Source organism: Uloborus diversus, chromosome 1 (assembly GCF_026930045.1).
Source record: "Uloborus diversus isolate 005 chromosome 1, Udiv.v.3.1, whole genome shotgun sequence".
Taxonomy (NCBI): Eukaryota; Metazoa; Arthropoda; class Arachnida; order Araneae; family Uloboridae; genus Uloborus; species Uloborus diversus.
The window spans coordinates 84,229,613-84,249,024 of record NC_072731.1 but is presented as its reverse complement, the minus strand read 5'-3'; the positions used below and the strand labels follow the sequence as shown (position 1 = coordinate 84,249,024).

Genomic DNA, 19,412 nt, shown 5'->3' with positions numbered 1-19,412 from the left:
AGGAATTATAATATTAGACTTTACTATTCTAATTGCTACATTTACTATATACATAATACTATATACAAGACAGAGTGTGTCGCCAATGCGCACATCTCCGGAGTTTGTTCCAATCTCCTCTGATCCTGAGAGGATGTTTTTTCCTCAGTGACGTCAGTGGCTTCTGACGTCACTGCGATTACGATAGCGGAGTTCAATTAGTTCGATACAGCACAGATAGGGCAGATATTTTTCACTGAGACGAACTGAGCTCGAATTCGAGCATGGATCATGGCAATAGTTTGCTACTTCTCTTGTGATATACGACAATTCTAAGAATTCGTTCTGAAAGGTAGGTACAGTAGGGAGTCGTTGGAGAAAAAGTACTAACTCGTAAAATTGTCTCTACACGTGATTTTTTTTAATTGAAAATTAAAATCGTAAAAATTAAATTTTCCACCAGAAAAGTTTAAAAAAAGAGCTAAGCGCTCCATTATGCCCTCCCCCCCTTCCTTGGATATACTGTTGCACGACGATTTTTTAGTTTTTAACAGTACAGAAACTGCGCTAGGAAATATCTGGAGAGGTGACGCGGGCTTGCCTGCAGCAGGGAAATAGATTAAAAAGTCAGACCTTCCAGCCTTAAATACAGGACCACCGAGAGCCAATGGCCTCTTGCCAGCTCCCCCTCTGTTTAAAACCCTTCGGATTTATACTACTGTGACTCGCCCCCCCCCCCCCCTCCTCCAAGAGCCGGCTCCTTAGTTTTCGATTAGGCTGACATGGCTTCTCGTCGGCCATGCTTAAATGTCTATATTTTTAAACGCATTTAAAGCAATGATTCTTACAATCAGCTAAGTAAAATATTAATAAAATATTAGTTTAAAAAACTAAAAAACACGCTCTTGCACAAGAATGAACTAAAAAGTAAAAAATAATCTTTTAATGTAAAGTACATTCAACAGGGAGAGGATGTCATGTCCCACAGCGTCACAGCTAAATATAAATTAGCTTAAAACAATGAGAATAAAAAATTTGACCAAACAATTAACTTTCAATGTAAAAAAGCATGGGGTGCTCTCCATTTACATTTTTGTAAGGATTCGGAAAAAATGATAACGTCTAAGCTTGCAATGACAAATCTAAAACATCTGATATCAAGCACCTCAAACAATTTATATGATACGATACATTAAGAGTTTGGGTTCTAAAGGGTTTTTAAATAGTTTATTAATAGTTTCGCTTAAATATATTTTCATCAAGGTTTCTTTTCTTTGTGAGGGAGCGGGATTTTAATATTGTTCGAAATAAATTGAGCTTGTTACTTAAATTCGATTTTTTAGGGGAAGGAGAACAAAATTTTCATTTTTTTCTAATCGCTGCAATTATTTTAATCTGATTCTTCCTTAAAAGACATAAATCTTTGCGATCCAAATAAAATTGCGCAAGAATCTTTGGAGGTTGTTGAGCGTCAGCGAGCAGGGGGCGGAGCCAGTGGTAATTTAAAATTAAATTGAAGTCTCTTCAATGGAAGAACTTTTCCCTTGTAAAACCCATCTCCCCAAGAGCAAGAGCACATCCTCCCCTCCCCCAATATCACAAAGAACAAAAGAAACCCCCCAACCTCGTGTGGCTCTTAAAAAGTGTAACATACCCCATAAAACCCCCTTCTAAAAACTTCAATGATGCAGTGTGCGCCACGATAACCCCTAGGTAAGCACCACTCACTACCTAAAACAAATCTTACCTATAAAGGCATTACAATGACCTCATACACAAGATTATCATTTAGTGGTTGCAAAATCAGAGTTAAGGCAATGATAGATTATAGTTGTAGAAGTTTTTTTGTTTGTTTTTTTATAACTGAAAAAATAAAAGAAAAAGTAAGTAAAAAGTGCAGTTACACAAAAAGGTTGGGACGGTCCGAGGGAGTATAAGAGTGCTTTTATGAGGAGCAAATATCTTTACTAATAATAAAGCTGAAAGTATCTCTGTCTATCAGGATCTCTGTGACCCGCATAGCACCCAGACAGTTCGGCCGATTTTCATGAAATTTGGCACAGAATTAGTTTATAGTATGGGGGTGCGCACCTAGAAGCGATTTTTCAAAAATTCGATTATGTTCTTTTTATATTCCAATTTTAAAAACATTTTCCCAAGGAAATTATCACAACGTGGACGAATACATTACGGAATTATCATAACGTGGAAAAGCAACATGGGCAAGCAAATGAATATAGCCAATTAACGAGAAATTAATCATCCATTATTTGTTAATATACAGGTGAACCAAATGACCTTTTCATTTTCTACAGCGGGCAAAGCCGTGCGGGTACCACTAGTGAGTAATAAATGTTAAAATCATGAAATGGAAAAAGCGGAGCGCCGCTTTCAACTACATTATGCACTAAATCAGTTCGTTCAAAAAACTTATAACTACTTACTTAATGTTGCTGAATAAAGCAGCTTTTCTATGCAGCTCCTCCAGTAGTCTTTGGCTTTGAGCATGAGCTCTAATTAATAATAGGAAAAATTTCCGTCAATACTCAACTGACATCGGACAAGTAATAATAAGAAAAAAGAATCGGACGTTTTCAGGGAAACGTATCTGCAATTCCTTCTCTCTCTTTCAGCATCCTCGGGCTCTCAAGGTCACACTCAGAACAAAAACCCCTCTTGCAGACTGGACCCAACAGACAGAATTCTAGTAAAACACGTGATGAGGACAAAGTGCCCGTACCACACAGGGCTATAAACACTGCTTGAGCCGTCCGATGTACTATCAAATGACAACCGGACGTGGCGAAGACTACAGATCCGCGGGCTAGAGCAATTAGTTCCTTCGATTTTCATCACAAAGTACAAAAACAGTTGCATCCAGTTGTATCGCTTGTTTCTGTTTTCCATGGCTGTGCAGTGGTGTAGCCAAGGGGTATAATCGGGAGGTCACCCCTTCCCCTGCATATAGCAACAAAATGATTTGTATTAACACACTGCAAGTGCCTAAAATTGCACTATCTGACCTTTAATTTCGAAACATTATATATGACCCCCCCCCCCCCTTCTTCCCTTCTCTCCCAAAGAAAGTTTCTTGATGCACCATTGTGGCAGTGCACTGAAAAACTGAAAATGTTTCACTTATTTATGCAATACTTCTTTTTTCAAACACGGAATGACTGATTTGTAATATCCCATTCACGCGGCCCCACTTTGCGATTAATATTCGTATTTTCCACATCGAATGCCGCTCGAAAAAAATCTTGGCTGTTTTTCGCGGCCCCATTTATAGTTGTTTGATAGCTAAAAAGTACTGGATGTTTTAGATTTCAGGTTTACTGATATTGCTAGTTAAATGTTTTAGTTTTTTTTTTCCTTCTAAATTTCAAATAACCCTGCAGCAGTTTGAAACAGCATAGGCGGATTTAGGACTGAGTTCCTGGGGGGGGGGGGGGGCAGGATTTTTTTTTCTGAGCAACATTTTTATAGCCCCCCCCCCACTCCCATGTTTTTGTCTATGCTTTACTTTTTTGTGTTGTTTTTATTAATGCGTGTTTTCATGTTGTCCTTTTTTAATTGACCTTAAGGGAGGGGGCTGATATCAAGAAAGTGACACAGGGCTCCCTTTTAAGTGGGAAATATAATATCTCTAATTTTAGGGGTCCCGGGGGTTTCTCCCCGGAGGAAATTTTGTAAAATGGATATAAAATTCTGCATTTTGAAGCCTTATAAAGGTTAATGGGACAGACAAAGAAAGTGATAACTAGATTATACAGTTGTACAGTATTGTTCAAACTTTGTAAGAAACAGCCATTTTAAGTTTGAAAGAAAAAATAAACTATAGATTTCTCATTACAACAACCTTTTTTTAATTATAAGAAGTGCAGAAAACTAAAAGGAATAGAGGTAGTGTATGATTTTTTTTTCGGGCTAAACAGATTAACAATATGCAGTAGAAGTAAGATAAAAGCAATCAATGCTAAAGAATTTCCAAAATACTGCATTAGGGATTGAATATATAGCAAGATATGAAACATGTGAGTCACAAAAATTTATTTTGAATAATATGTTACAAACGCAAGAACCACGATTTTTACATTTTTAATGCAGGATGTGGCAAGGAGCTGAATTTGACAAATTTTGGCATTCCTCTCCCTCTACCATTTGTTAGAAATTTTAAAATTTAAGATTTGTAGCCACATGTTTTCAAATATTCAAAGTTTTCAAGCACTTGAAAATGAAATTAGTTTTTTCAACCAATTTTCATTTTTTAAGGAACGAATCATGCAATTTTTTTTTTTTTTTTTGGGGAGTTAGGGACCCACTTCAAAGCATGGGCCCTAAGCAATAGCTTGTTTATCTTATAGGCAAATTCAGTCCTGTTTGTAATTCACTCTTGCCTGCAGATTTTTTTGTAATTTTCACAAAAATTCCTCAGTTTTCACAATTAAAGGATTTTTACGATTTAACCAATCTTTGTTAGGGTTTTTTTTTATAAATTTTTATAAAATTTTACACAAATTTTCCAAAACTTTTGATGACTCAATTATTTAGATTTCAATAATGACAAGGACTGACTCACTTAGACTGAGATGATTATGACTTACCTTACTTTTTAAACAGTATTTACAAAGTAAGTAAAATTGTATTTTCCCACTAAGTAAAAAGATTCAATTCATCAGAACACTCAGATAACTGAAATTTATTCAGTTTGTGTTGGAATTAAATTTCTCTCTCTCTATCTCAAAAAAAGGGGGGTGGGACTATTTTTTAGAATCTCTCAAAAAGTCAATTAATCTACTAAGAACATAAATATTATGCACAAATCTGCTTTAAATGTGGACACAAATCATAACGAGTAGATCGTTCTGTTGACGCGAATGGGGGGGGGTCCTCCCCCATTTGTTTTAGGTTCTAATTTGTTAAAATAATCGTCAACTATTATTGAGTGTTGCAGCTTAATGTATAGCTTGTTTAGCCTATATTTTCATACACTTGCTCAAATGGTTTTCAGTCCAAAATAGTGAATTTGGACACATTTTCAGCACCCCAGTGACAGCTGCACTATTTGTATTTAACGTTCGTTTTTTTTTTGAGCAATCACGATTGCTTATTGTTCTCACTTGACAGTCCTTGATGTACCGGTTCCTTTTTCAGCTTGGATCAGGCCTGCAGCATCACCGTCCACCGGCGGCGGCGCGGCTGGTCCTGAGCACTGTCCCCCAGAATCCACTTTTGCTGGGCGGTGGCGTCCATGTCCTACACACGCATGCTCATACACAGTCGCCTACGCGCGCACGCCTTTACACACATACACACGCCTTCATGCACACACGTAAGCCTACACACACGTGCACACAACTATATACACATAAGCACCCAGGAGGAGAGACATGCTTGGGCAGGGGAGCCATTTCTAGAAACAATAACTCTAACCAGTAGAGTCTTGTCGCAACTCGTGATTGCGAAAAACATAATTAGAATTCAAAGTTTCGAAATTCAAATTAGAGTTAATTTTTTTTTGTCCTTTTCTTTTCTCCCATCAGAAAAGGACATTCGTTATTCTCTTTATTTTCACTGAACTATTCAAAAAAAGAAAAAGGTCATGATTTTTTTGTTTTAAGATTTTGGAAGATGTGTTGTTACTATATAAAGTCATCTCAAAACTGGGGTGTATTGCCCTTATGCCCCCTAAATCCACCCATGCTCTTCTAAACTATTCAAAAAAGAAAAAATAATGATTTTTTTTATTTTTGGAAAATGTGTTATTACTACATAAAGTTCTCCCAAAACTGGGGGGGCATTGCACTCCTCTGCCCCCCCCCCCATAAATCCGCCCATGTGAAACAGATTAATGTAATACTTCTACATATAGAATTGATTCATGCCTTCTCCACTAAACAGATTTTACTGAAAATGTTGGTGTAGCTTTTAAAGTTCTCGCACATGTTTACACTGTACTTTTTCTTCTAATAAGGGATGACCGATGATCGTTCACGCGGCCCCACTTGGCGATTAATATCCGTAGTTTTCTCAACGATTCTTCGATGTTTTTCGCGGCCCCATTTATTGTTTTTTTTTTTTTTTTGGCGATTAGCGCCGCGGTAGCTGAAGAGTACCGAATGTTTTAGATTTTAGGTTTACTGATGTTGCTAGTTATGTTTTAATTATTTTGTTTTTCTTCTAAGTTGCATTTAAGAACCCTCCGCATTTTTTCCTATTTGTGGTTTTATTCCTTATGTTTCAAATTAATAATGATGTAAAATCGGCGGCCCCTTTCTCCAAAAAAGTGGAAGGGTGTCACACCCCCCCCTTACCGACAGCCCTGCCTCCCAGTCGCCACACTTGCTCAGTCACTCTACTTGCATTCCCAATCAAACCACATTCCCCTCCAGTGGCGCCGACTCCATGGGGCCTGAGGGGGCAGAGCCCCCCCAATAATTTAGGAAAATTATTAAGTTTTTAATTTGTCTTAATATAGTTTATTTTCCTTGTTTGAAGATAGTTACCTTGTAAAATACATTCAGTAATGAGCTAAAACAAAAAAAATATTATGTTAAAAAACAGGTTAACTGAAAACGAGTAGTGTGAATAATGATTGTATTACAGTGGTGCGAGCACTTAGAATTTGTCCCAGTGTGCGAACCTGTGGATGAAGTCTGTCTGATCATCAATGGGGCAGAAGCGAGTGAACAACTTGGATGTTCTTCATAATTACCGAGATATTTTGGATGAATTGGACATTCGATCTGTCGTTAACGACTTCAAATTCAGTAATCTAGTCAGGCAGTCGACATTTGCACCTTTCTAAAGACAGCCCTAATAATGGTATTTAAAGCAATTTAAAAAATATTCTGTAAATTAGAGAATTAACTACTTACAGATCATTAGATTTAAAATTTCGAAATATTAGTACTATTTTAATACCGTATTACTATACTATGTTGTCGTAAATTAAAAGGTCGTTTGGTTTGCCTGTATATTTACAAATAATGAATAATGAACTTCTCGCCAATTTGCTATGTTCATTTGCTCGCCTATGTTATGGTTCCTCGTTATGATGATTTCGTAATTTTATATTGTACGTTATGATAATTTGCTGGGTAAAATGTTCTTAAAATTGGAATAGAAAAAGAACAACATAGAATTTTCGAAAAATCGCTTCGAAGTGCACACTCCCATGCTACAAACAAATTTTGTGTCATATTTCATGAAAATCGGCCCAACGGTTTAGGCGCTGTGCACATCACAGAGATCCAGACAGATCAATTTAGAGCTTTATTATTAGTAAAGATAATGATATTAAACAAATTAACTTTGGGATATTATTTTTATTTAATGAACTCTGAGTGTTATTCAAAGCAAGTTTAAATCAGCCATTTCACTTATTAATCAAAGTGCGACAGCAATACTTTATGCTTCATTTTTTTAATGATAGTTTAAGATTTATTTAAGTATAGTTTCAATCTTTTTATAGATCTATATTCACTGTTCTGAAATAGTCTAAAAACAAAATTATTATAGTATAGTAAATTAACTTTTTACGAAAATACCGTATGTGGTTTTTTTTTTTCGTTTTTCAAAGCCAAAACATGTGTCGAGTGAGCAAGAGTAGAGTTTTCAGGGTTCTAATGTTGATAATATATTACTCTAAAATGTTTATAAACCATAAAACTTACTTTTCCCATCTCCAATTTAGAAATTTTCCCAAGGTTAGACCCGTGGTATGCCTCCCTCCCAATACTGTTTGTAGGTCGGAGCCACTGAGAGTGCCCTTCCATGCAAGTCAAGTGCCGTACCTTATATCAATGCCTAGCCACGCCTCTGCACGACTTCCTCCAAAATAGAACTGTAAAAATGTCCCTCACTGAAGGCAATTGACATGATCTAATTGAACCAGAAAATTTGCATACCAATTCTTAGATTGGCTTTGAAAACGCCATTGTTTGTTTGTATAGATGATATACACCAGAAAATATGTAAATTGGCATTTTCAAGGTTCAAAAATCTGAACTTTTTTTTTTGGAAAAAGGGGCGGGGCGGGGGGGGGGGGGGGGGCTGAGGGATTACCTATTACTCCTGGACCACCGGTGATGTTCAGCCCCCCTCCCCCCCCAATAATTTTTGAAAGTCGGCGCTCCTGTTCCCCTCCCCGTTCCGAACTGCCCCAATGCATTTCTTTTCCCCACCGCTTGAGGAAGAAATTCAGCTGCACTGCTAGAGGGAGAAATTCAGCTGCAGCAGCATACCATCATTTGCACTTTGAACCCTGGCGTGCCACCTGCCTTGCGATGGCTGCTCAAAATAAACAGAAACATGTTGTGCAAGATTTTTAATGTCTTTTACTAGTCATATTTAAAAACGAAAAGCATTTTGCATACATCTTCTAGGACATGCTCATGAATAGTTGGCAAGTTACAGAAAACAATGTTTAATATATCGCTCATGCACAAAAAAAGTATCACAACTCAAATCACATATTTTGCGGTTCATTTAAAAATATATACCAGTTTGAGATGTAGCTTATGACAGGAAAAACATCATAAAGGCCCCTTTGGTTTGCAAAATGATTTATTAATGCTCTAAAACCTTTTCCTCATTTTGCACTGTACTAAAAGGTTTAATATTTTTGTTTTGCTCTTCTGTAAAATTTTATGCTTTTTGGTTTTGTCACCTTTCTTGCGTGTGAACGATGTTCTAAAGATACTTTTTTCATTATACTTTTTCATATTTTAATAAAAATTTGAAACACAGTTGCTGTTTTAAAAAGTGGCTACTAACTTTAAAAAGTGGTCACTAATAAAACTAAGTCTACCGGCCACTGGCCAGGGGTCTGACCAGAGGATATTTGGGTCCGTTAACAGACCCTTCACAAAAATCCAATCAACCAAAACGGATCTTTCACAAAATCCCGATTAACCAAAACGGACCTTTCACAAAATTCTGACCAACCAAAACGGACCCTTCACAAAATTCTGATAAACAAGATCGGATCTTTCACAAATTGTTTATTGAAAGAGCAAATCTGAAAGCAAAATAACGCATATTTCTGTGTATAAACCGATAATTTTTTGGAACCTTTTCTGAAGTCAAATTAGAGGGATCAGCTTATACAAAATCGGCTAATTTTGAAAAGAATTAAAAATCGACACTCTTGTGATGCTCCTGCAAGCGATAAATAATTACTACTGCCAAATAAATATAATGCTGGTTGTTTGTTTTATCACAGCTAATTAGCAGTGGTGTTGTTGTAAACTTTTCTGAAAAGGTGTTGGTGAGCACTTTTCTCCCCACTCATGATTTAATAAACAATAATAATATATATCTGCGAAATGAACTTAGAACTTCAAAGGGATAGTAGGGGTGGGGAAAAAATATGATCGTTTCAGATAGGGTTACCAACTTCAAAATTATCATCACTTCGAGTCTGGCGTTGAACCTTTATAATGACTTGATTAGAAAATATTCTAATCACTTTACCAGCTTGTAAATATTTGCGTTTTTAAGGTACGGTGCAGTGCGATGTTTAACTGTTATTTTAGGAGAAAATTATATGGGCTTTAATTTTTCGATGCTAACAAGGATGATTAACTTTAAATAAACTCTTTTAATTACCGTTTTTTTTCTTTAGATGTCTACATTTTGAAAAATGCAAGCTTATAACATCCGAAATGAGAATCATATTTTGTTCTTTTTTCAAGCTAACTTCGCTTTATTAGGATGCAAATAAATGAAAAGTCTCTTTATTTTTGTTAGAACTCGCATTTCAAGTTTTTAAAGCAAAATTCTATTTTCTTTTATGAGTCAAAAATTAAAATGCTGAATAGATGGTTTAATTTTTTTTTTTTTTTTGCTCCAATTGTGTCCACAGATATTAATGAAATGTTTATCATAGGACTCTAAAATGCAGTTTTAAAATAATTTTATAAAAAATATTTCTTTTACAAGCGTTTTTATACTTTTGATGCCTTCACTTTGAGAATTGCGATCTCTTTGCATCCGCTATGGGAATCCGATTTTTCGAATTTTTGATGTTTATTACACTTTGTTAAGAGGTAAACAATTAAAATATCTTTTTATTTTTGTTAAAATCATGGAATTTATAAGTTTTAAACGAAATTCTGTGCTTTTTAAGAGTGTCTTGAGTCAAAAAGTTAAATGCTGAACCCCCTTGTCTGAATTTTATTTTATTTATTTAGTTACAATTATTTTAAATACTGTACAGAAATATTTCTAGTATAATTTAACATAATGTAGAATGGTAGATAAATATTGATACTTGAGAGAGCGATGCCTCACCTCCCGCGCCAAATATCAAAAAAACACTTCAGAATGATATTCCCCGACATATAAAATTAAAACACTCAACTTTAAGTTTAATTGATGCAGTTTGTGCCATCGCTAAATTCTAAAATTTTGTTTTAACAATTAAAAAAAAAAATTGCGAATTAATTTGATTTTTCACAAAATTAATTCATTTTTCACAAAATTATTTGATTTTTCACAAAAAACGGACCTTGTGAAAAATCCTGGACAGACCCCTGCTGGCTACTAACCAAATTTCCCAGTTTTCAGCTTTACAATATTTGCTAGGGGAGGGAGCTTTTTTTCTTCATTGCATTGCATGAAATAACTCCAAAAAGAAAAAAAAACTCTAAAGAAATGCCATACATTTCAAAGAAAAAGTACAATAAAATTGACAGCTTTAAGTTAGCATATCTCTATGTTCTAAAATCAAAATTAAATAATCTTAAGTAAAAGTATATTTTTGTATTCCTTTAATCAATAATGTTTTATTTTGTTTCTATGTAGAATGCTTGTTTATCAAAAATATTTTGCTTAATACAGGAACTTAGTTATAGCACGTATTGCATATTTTATTCTCAGAAACAATTGTCAGCAAAGATTTTTAGAAAATATAAATAGTAAAAAAAAATACAGATATGAAATAAATCTTTTGAATGCATTTTTTTTTTTCCAGAAAAAAAACTCATACATGTTCCAAAAGAAATGTCTAAACTAATGTTTTGTTAAAGTTCAATTACTACTACTTAAGCGATAGTCTGCATATATAGTTTTAAAAATTGAAATTGAAGCAAAATATAACTAATAGCTGCATTACTCTTAAACCCTGGGCTGTCAGATTTAAGCCAGGCCAAAAAGCGCGGCCTGCTTTCTTTTTTTTTGTTCAAACCATTTTCAAAATTTGGTTCTTTAAAGATTTTTTTTTATTCGTTATTTTTCAATTGTAGATGAAACACATTCAGGCACTTAGAATGTAAACAAACTTTCGACATTTTAAAAGCTAAAGCTTTATTTTTCTTTCAATTTTTGGGTTTTTGCTAAAGTACACAAATACAAATGTGATGAACAGCAACAGGCTCTGGGCCGAGATAGACTGGTCCTAGTCATTTTATTAGTCCTCAATGAAGTTCAATGGTTTTCTTCAAGCTATCTACCCCCTTACTCATTACAGCCTCTTCTGATAAGCTGTTCCAAGTGCCCACAACCCTATAGGGGAGAGGGGGGCACATGTGAACAAAAACGACATTTTTCTATATTTTTCATTATTGATTTGAGATAAAAAAGAAAAATGTGCTAAATATAATAAATAAAACATTTGCTAATATTTTCATGCAGTTATCCCCCTTCTACAAGAGTAAATTCCAACCTAAAAATTAATTCTAAAATATGTTACTTTTTGTTCACATCTGCCCCGGTGGGGGGGGGGGCAGTTGTAAACACACCTGGGGCACATAAATGGTATAAAATGCACCTAAGCATATCTTTAAGTACTCTTTATTACACATTAATAAACACAATGAAAATATAAATATTGAGTACATAATAAATTGACTTGATTCAATGAACATTATAGCCTTCAAGTTTTACAGAAAAAGAAACTGAAGTAGCTTGATATGTGCTACCTAAAATGGTTGGTGGGGGTAATTTTAGCAGAATATCATCAGTGTTTACCATCGATGTTTCTGGAAATACAAAGGTTTCTTTCTTCTGCTTCCTCGCGAATTTAACATTTGCTTCATCTCTCTCCATTTTCTCGATACAGCCAAACATAGTGAATTTTTGTATTTTTTGTAGTGAATTCAACGAGGACAAAGTCATTCACAGCTAAATTTTCTGGTGCAAGGTTGACTTCAGAACAAATTTCTTAATGGCTGCTCTCTTCAAAGCTAATGTCGGGCTCGGAGTCACTGACTACAACCTTTGACTGCTCCTTTTTCAACAGTTCAGCAAGTTCTAACTTTCTTTTCTTTGCAACTCTTTCACATTTTATCTTCATTTTCTCTGCCTTTTCTTCCATAGCTTTGACAACAATATCTTTTTCGGGGGTGTCTGTGAAAATTCTTGACTTTCTTTTTTGACGCTGCTTACTTTTCCCTAGAGTGGAATCGTCAAATTCTATTCTAGGCAATGGTCTCACACATTCTGGGGTAGGACTTGAATGTGCATTGCAGCTGGTGGAGGCATCCTCAGGATTAACTGGCATTAAGCTTGTTATTTGAATTGGGATGAAATCAGCGTCAGTAAAAGCAAGTCGAGATAACGGCCAAATTCCTGGTTGAGAAAAACCCGATTTAATATTTTTGGATGTAAAGGCTGCTGTGAAAGCTGGTGAAGAACATGGACCAATTTCATATATGGTTATTCTTTTTCCTGGGTGTAATGTCAACCAGTCATTGAAAGAAGTTTTCAGTGCAGATTTAAAGGGGCCATAAACACCTACATCCAAAGGCTGTAAGCGATGTGAACAATGAGGGGGGAATGTAAGGAGAACTATTCCATTTTCACAACAAAATAATATTACATCCAAACTGATATGACTTTCATGATTATCAAGTAGAAGCAAAACAGGATTTGCTGCGATACAGCGGGAGTACTTTTGGAAGTGTTTTACAACATCTAGGAAGATATCTGCTGTCATCCATCCAGTTTTGGATACTAACCCCAAGCTTTCTGATGGTGCTCCATTTAAGAAAATATCTTTGTATCTTTTTCTTGGGAATACAAAAACAGGAGGTACAATGTTTCCCATTGCATTAACTATACCACAAAATGATACAAGTTCACATCTCTCGCCTGAAACATTTTGTCCAACTTGTTTCTCTCCACAAACCGCGATCACTTTTGGGGCCTCCAACACAGTCGCGATGCAGCTGGTACCAGAGGCGTAGGAACTTTGTAGAAGTAGGGGGAGCTGGAACACAGTATAAGAAGTGTCTGGAATCTAAGGGGCAGAAGCAGAGGCGCAACCAGAAAATAATTTTTTGGGGGGTGGCGAGGTTAGGGAGGTTTTTAAACGTTTTTAACCATAAAAAATTGGCTTTGAAGCTTCCATCTCTTATTGAACATTGTATATATACAATTGTTTATGGAGAGAATGAGGTGATTAAACTTCTGCTTTTGAAAAGGAGTCGGTTAGTACTCGGAGATGAGCACGTAGAAATAGAGGTGTTTTGGGGTCTCTCACGGAAAATTTTCAAAATTCTTGTTCTGAAATCGAACTTATAGGTGATCTTTGATAATGTTAAGGGGAGAAAAGGTTCGAATACCCTCCCTGAAAAATTTTCGAAATTAATGTCTTAAAACGCGATTATATACCATATTTGTTGCCTTTAGTGAAAATATGACTCGAAGGATTGTCCTCGATCGATTTTTCGAACGATTTGCATCTCCGTCCCAATATTTCGAATTGGAAGTCCTAAAAACGTAATTGTAGACAACCTTCAATGATGGTAGGGGAAAAGGCTGTACTAGGGCTCTACTCTGGAAATTTTTCATAATTGAAGTCCTAATAGAGAGCGTTTTTCAATGATGTAATCAGAAAAGGTTCAGAGGTTTCTTCTTCTTAATTTTTTCAAAATTGTAGTTGCTGAAAAACGCGACTGTGGATCATATTTGTAGGCGTTAGGGGGTCCAGCAATTTTTTTGAAATTGAAGTCCCAAAAACAGAATATTACATAATCTCCCATGTTGTTGGAGGGCAAGGCATTCAAAGGACTCTCTTCCGGAAATTTTCAGGGAATTGGGCCTTCAAAACAAAATTTGAGGCGCTCTGTAATAATTTTGGAGGAAAGGGGAGGCTTCGACTGCGTAGCATTTAGAAGACTTTCTTATTTTCTGAGAACTAGAAAAAGGGGAATAGATGAAACAGGAGGGAAGAAAAACAGAACGTTGGATATGTGTTAAAATGAATTGTTCACTATATATTATATTGTTCAGATAAATTTTTAGTTTAAAGTCTTTGAGTCTTTGATAGAAAGTATGAAATATTGTTGGCTTTTTTTTTTGCAATAATAGATGAAAGGTAACAATTTTGGCATAAAAATATATCTGTAAGGGATGAAAAAATTGTAATTTTGAGAAAGCAAAAAAAAAAAAAAAATTGAATTTTGACATCTGGAATTCAAATTACGTTTTTCACAATCACGAGTGTGTATGTGTGTGTAGGCATATGTGTTTCTGTTTGTGTGCAAGCATGAGTGTGTGTGTAGGTGTGTGTGTATATGTCCGTATGTATGCGTGTGTGTATGTGTTTGTGTATGTGTGTAGGTGTATGTATGTGTGTGTATGTGTTTGTACGTGCGTGTATGTATGCATGTAAATGTAGGATATTGACGCTACCTGGAGATGGTTTTCGCTAGAGGAGCAGCATTGTGAGGCCGGTCGACGGTGGTGCTGCAGAGGGTGCTGGCGGGAAAATAAAATGACAGCACATCAAAACAGTCAAATGAAAGCAATAAGCAATCGTGATTGCTCAAAAAACAATAACTGTAGCTTCGTAAAGTATAATCTGAGGGGTCAGATAACTTAAAATGAGATGTAGTGGCTCCCAAAAGTGTTCGTACACCTTGAAATTTTGTAGTAAAATCAAAATAACGCAAAACTGAATTCGAATATGAAGTCCTTTTTTTTCACACCATTCCTATGCCATTCTGAATAAAACCCAGTATTTTTTTTTTTTTTTTAAATATTGCCAGATTTATTTTTGAAATTTGTCAAAAGATGAAGGGTCAGAGAAAAAAATACACCACAAAAGTCATCTCACACTGAAATATTTTCGAATAAATTCATGATTAAAATTATCATAAGTTGTTTTTTTATTATTTTTGCATTGTGATGACACACTGTAAAGTCATTTGGCTTTAATTTTTTGTTTATTTATGCCCTAATATTCTGCTTATTATTTTAAAATGGCAGCTATGCGCATAAACCAAAAACACAATTCGAAATTTGATGTTTTTTCTTTCTCAGTAGCTGTAAATTGGTTTGAAATGTCTCTAAATTAGTTAATTTATACCATTCTATAGTGAAGTGCTTGATAAAATGCTTTAAAGACAAGAATCGGATCAAAAACAAGGTAAGAAAATGTCAAATGCAAAGTTAACAAAGCGTGATCGGAGATTTACAGTTAAAAAATGATGAAAAATACACTTTTGAGTGATGAAAAATTTTCTGCAGAATTGAATGAAACATTTTCGTTTAAGTTTCCCCTAAAATTATTCGCCAAGTTCTCTGATTACCTGGATTAAATGGGACCTCTTCCTGCAGAAATTTTCTTGTTCGTGCGAAAAACAGAAAGCTTACGTTTTCCGCCGTAAAATCAATGATAAATAAGCTCAAAACATTTTGGAACAACGTCTTACTTAAAAATAAAAATAAATTCAACGTTTTGGGTTAAATTGTTGCATAATTGTAAATAGAAAAAAAATGAGAAATTAAATCTAAAGAACTTAGTTGGGATCAGTTAATCAGGACGGTGTAGGTGTTCTTGTGTGAAGGTACAGGACTTGGAAGTTTGAAATTTTTCAATGAATCATGCTGTTTAGTGAAATATTTTTAAAAACAATTTTAAATTATAGCCCAAAGTTTGGCAATCGGAAACAACTTCGTTTTTTTTAATCAAGATAACGATAAGAAGCACACGTTTGCGTTTGGTGCCTCAAATATTGTCATTAAGCTTAGAAATATCTCCTCAATCGCCAGATTTAAACTTAATAGAACATATTTGGAGATATCTGGTGGATATATTACGAGAATACACTATTGAAATGGAAAACGAATTAGAAATAGTAAGACACGAAGTGCGGCTGAACACTTACTCAGAAATTGTTCAAAAAAAAAAGAAAAGAAAGAAAGAAAGAAAAAAAAACAATGAAATCTATTCCCAGACGTTTAAAAGCTGTTGCTGATACTGCATGATATTCTAATAAATAATAACTTAGTAAAAGTTAGATTATTTACTAGTTTTTTGACATTTTTTCAAAGTGTACGAAGACTTTTGTGAGATCAAGTTTCTAGCACTTTTTGATTATTGATTTCTTAAAAATCAAGTTTTATTATGTTATTAACAATTTTCATGTAGTTTTGTTAAAAAATAAATCATAGATCTTATAATTCAATACTCGTTCCAAAATATTAATTTTAACGAATCGATAATGGTGTATTTCATTGAAAATCGTAAGTGTACAAATACTTTTGAGAGTCACTGTAAGTTTTTGGAAAGTTGAAATTATTTGAACAAGTTCAACATTATTTGAACAAGTACAAACAACCTTAGTAACCTTTTTTCAGTCATATCTGGAGCACCTTCCATGTTATTCATATTTAAATGCCAGACTGGCTCATTATTATCTCTTTTTGTGATCATTGGACTAATGGCGAATCCAAGGAGAAGGGGGGGGGGTTGAGGCTACAGCCACCCCCATACCAGAAATAAATTCTTTCACCCTCTGTCTATGCATCTTAATGTTAAAAAATATATATATATAATTTCTTACATCTATTCTATCTTTATCAATTAATTTGTTTTCGCTCTTCTTAAGGTTGATATACAAATTTGCGATAGTAACAGGAGTGTTAGTTTTCCGAAATTTCCCTTCCAATTTCTGAACTTTTTCCCTACCTGTTCCAAATATTTATACATTTACTCACTGAAAGAAGGAAAGGAGAAAAAAGTGTAGATATGATAGCTACTTGTTTTTCTTTCTTTCTCTCTCTTTAATTTTCGTGTTTAATATCAATTCTTAAAATTGTCTTCTTTCTCGCTTTTTTTTACTATTTGTTTAACATCTTTCAGCTTTTCTTTCTTCTATTTCATTAACATCACCTTGTCAGCGTAATTGTTTTGCATCCTTAACAAGAATTGAAAAATTTGCCTTCAAATTGCATAACAAATATGTCTAAACGAATGAAAAAACTTTGAATATACATTTAAAATTTAGAATTTTAACACTGAATACCAAATTTTAGATAATTTCAAATGTAACTCAGAAAGATTCATTAGTCATTAACACCCCTAGATAGCAGATAATGATACAGAACACTTTCGTTTACATCGATAAACTTTGGTAATGACAAGGAGGCCTCAGCAAGAATTTTAACTACCTCAGCCGCCCCAGAACAAAATTCAGGATTCGCCACCGCATTGGATAAAAAAACCGCATGCAAAACTAATATGAACTGAACTGCAATGCCGCTCTCGACGAAAGCCGAAACACGAGCTCAAGGTGGGGAGCAAATTCATATTGGTACTGGTACTGATTTTCGCAGGCCGCGGGGTAGAGCCCACTTTTCCGCATTTCTGGAATCAAGAGATGTTTTAACAGTAAAAAAAAGGTGAAGGTGAATTCAAATGCACTGACCACTCCGTCTGCCCCCTGCTTTTGTTGCTTATTGGGTGGAAATTCCGAAATTCCTAGAAAAGGCAGATCACATTTTTGAAATCAGGTTTGAGTAAATCAATGTACGGCAATAAGCTGCAGTGCTAGAATTTTCCGGGGGAGCTGAGCCGGTTTGAAATATTCCAAGGGGAGCTCAAACCCCCCCAGTTCCCCCGGTTCCGACGCCTATGGCTGATACTAACTTCAATTATTAAAATTTTTAAGTATTCAATGTTTTTTAATTAGCCTAATCAAATAAAAAAAATAAACAATTTTTGAAATTGAAATAACTAAAAAAAAATCAGTATGGGGCACATGTAAACAGTTTACACCTGCCCCTACATAGTGTGTTCACATGTGCCCCATATAACAACTTAAGCCTAATCTGATAAAAAGCAATATTTCTTTCAAATGTTTTTAAAAAAATAGAGTACAAAAACTTACTTTATAAATCCCACTTCAAAATGAATAAAGTTCAAATCACAATAAAGATAGTGTTGAATGTGTTTTTACTCTGAGAACTGGAACATGAAAGTTTACTGGCGCCTTCCAAAACAGAAGTTATTATGATAACTAAAAAACAAAATGGTTGAGATCTTTGAAATTTCAGGCAGCATACAGTACTACTGCTGTCATTTACATGAATTTTTTTCAGATTTTTTTCCTCATGTTATCTGGGTAAAATATGGTTTGTTCACATGTGCCCCCCTCTCCCCTAATACTTTTTCTTAATTTCTAGATTAGCCTGAGATTTTAATAACTTAAAACAGCGACTTTATGTACTGCTCTCCATGCAAAAATTTAACTCATTAACATCATTTATATCGATTTAAATAACTGAATTATGTCCTCTCTGATTCTCATAATCAAAATCTGAAAGTCCCCTTACAAGTCTAGTAGCTCTTCTTTGAACCCTTTTCAACAAAGAAATGTCTTTAAAATAAGGGGACCAAAACTGAATAGCATACTCCAAATGAGGCCTAACCAAACTTTCATTTTAAGGCAGAAGAAACTTATAGATTTGTACTAAACTTTTCGACAGTAGTTTTGAACTCAACTTTAACCCCCGAGTACATAGATGTAAATTACAAAGTTCAAATGAAAAGACACTGCACAAAACTTAATAAACACCTTTCGAAAAGTGCTTTGTCAACATGTCAAAATAAAGTTATTCTAAATTTGTACCTTTAAAATTTTCATCCACTTTACCACCAACAAATTCGAATGTTGATTCCCCATTGGTATCATCACTAACTTCTTCCATCATGTTTCTACACGAGAACAATAGGAAACTTTTTGAAATTATATGTTTATAAGTAAAATATGAACAAACAACTATTTTAAAGAAAGTTTATTTTTAGGTCATTCGTCAGCCGACTGTTCGCTTTTTGCATTTAGTGACAGCTAAATCAAATGAATTTTAAGACAAAGCTTAAATGCATTGTAGCATAAATTTAATTTGAAAGAAGAAATTTATAAAAAATGATACAAATTGTAAATTTTATTTGAGCAAATCCAAGAAAGATTAGTTTAGTTCAACAACATAAATAATTAATTGTTTACCTTTCGGACGAACGTTTAAAGAGCCACGTTAGTCAGAAACATTGAAGCAAAGTTGAGAGGATTTCATATGCATGATAAATAAAGAACATTTGAAATTTTGACTGTTCACCATATTTGAAGAAATAAATCAAATGTTTATGTTATTAGTGAGCACTTAATCAAGGGATATTTTATTTAAAGAGGACTAAAAGG

The 19,412-nt window shown here is 34.5% G+C and overlaps 1 protein-coding gene across 1 annotated transcript in view; it reads right to left on the bottom strand.

Moving 5' to 3' along the window:
* The window catches only part of LOC129228598 (protein PRRC1-B-like), a 96,520-nt gene extending 77,270 nt beyond the window's left edge, over positions 1-19,250 (bottom strand). Inside the window, exons 1-2 of the mRNA XM_054863316.1 lie at positions 19,221-19,250; positions 18,843-18,928 (exon numbers count right to left, since the gene is read on the bottom strand). Coding sequence (XP_054719291.1) covers positions 18,843-18,924 — 82 coding nt within the window. The 5' untranslated portion in view covers positions 18,925-18,928; positions 19,221-19,250. The remainder of the gene's footprint in view (positions 1-18,842; positions 18,929-19,220) is intronic.
* Between the last annotated feature and the right edge of the window lie 162 nt (positions 19,251-19,412).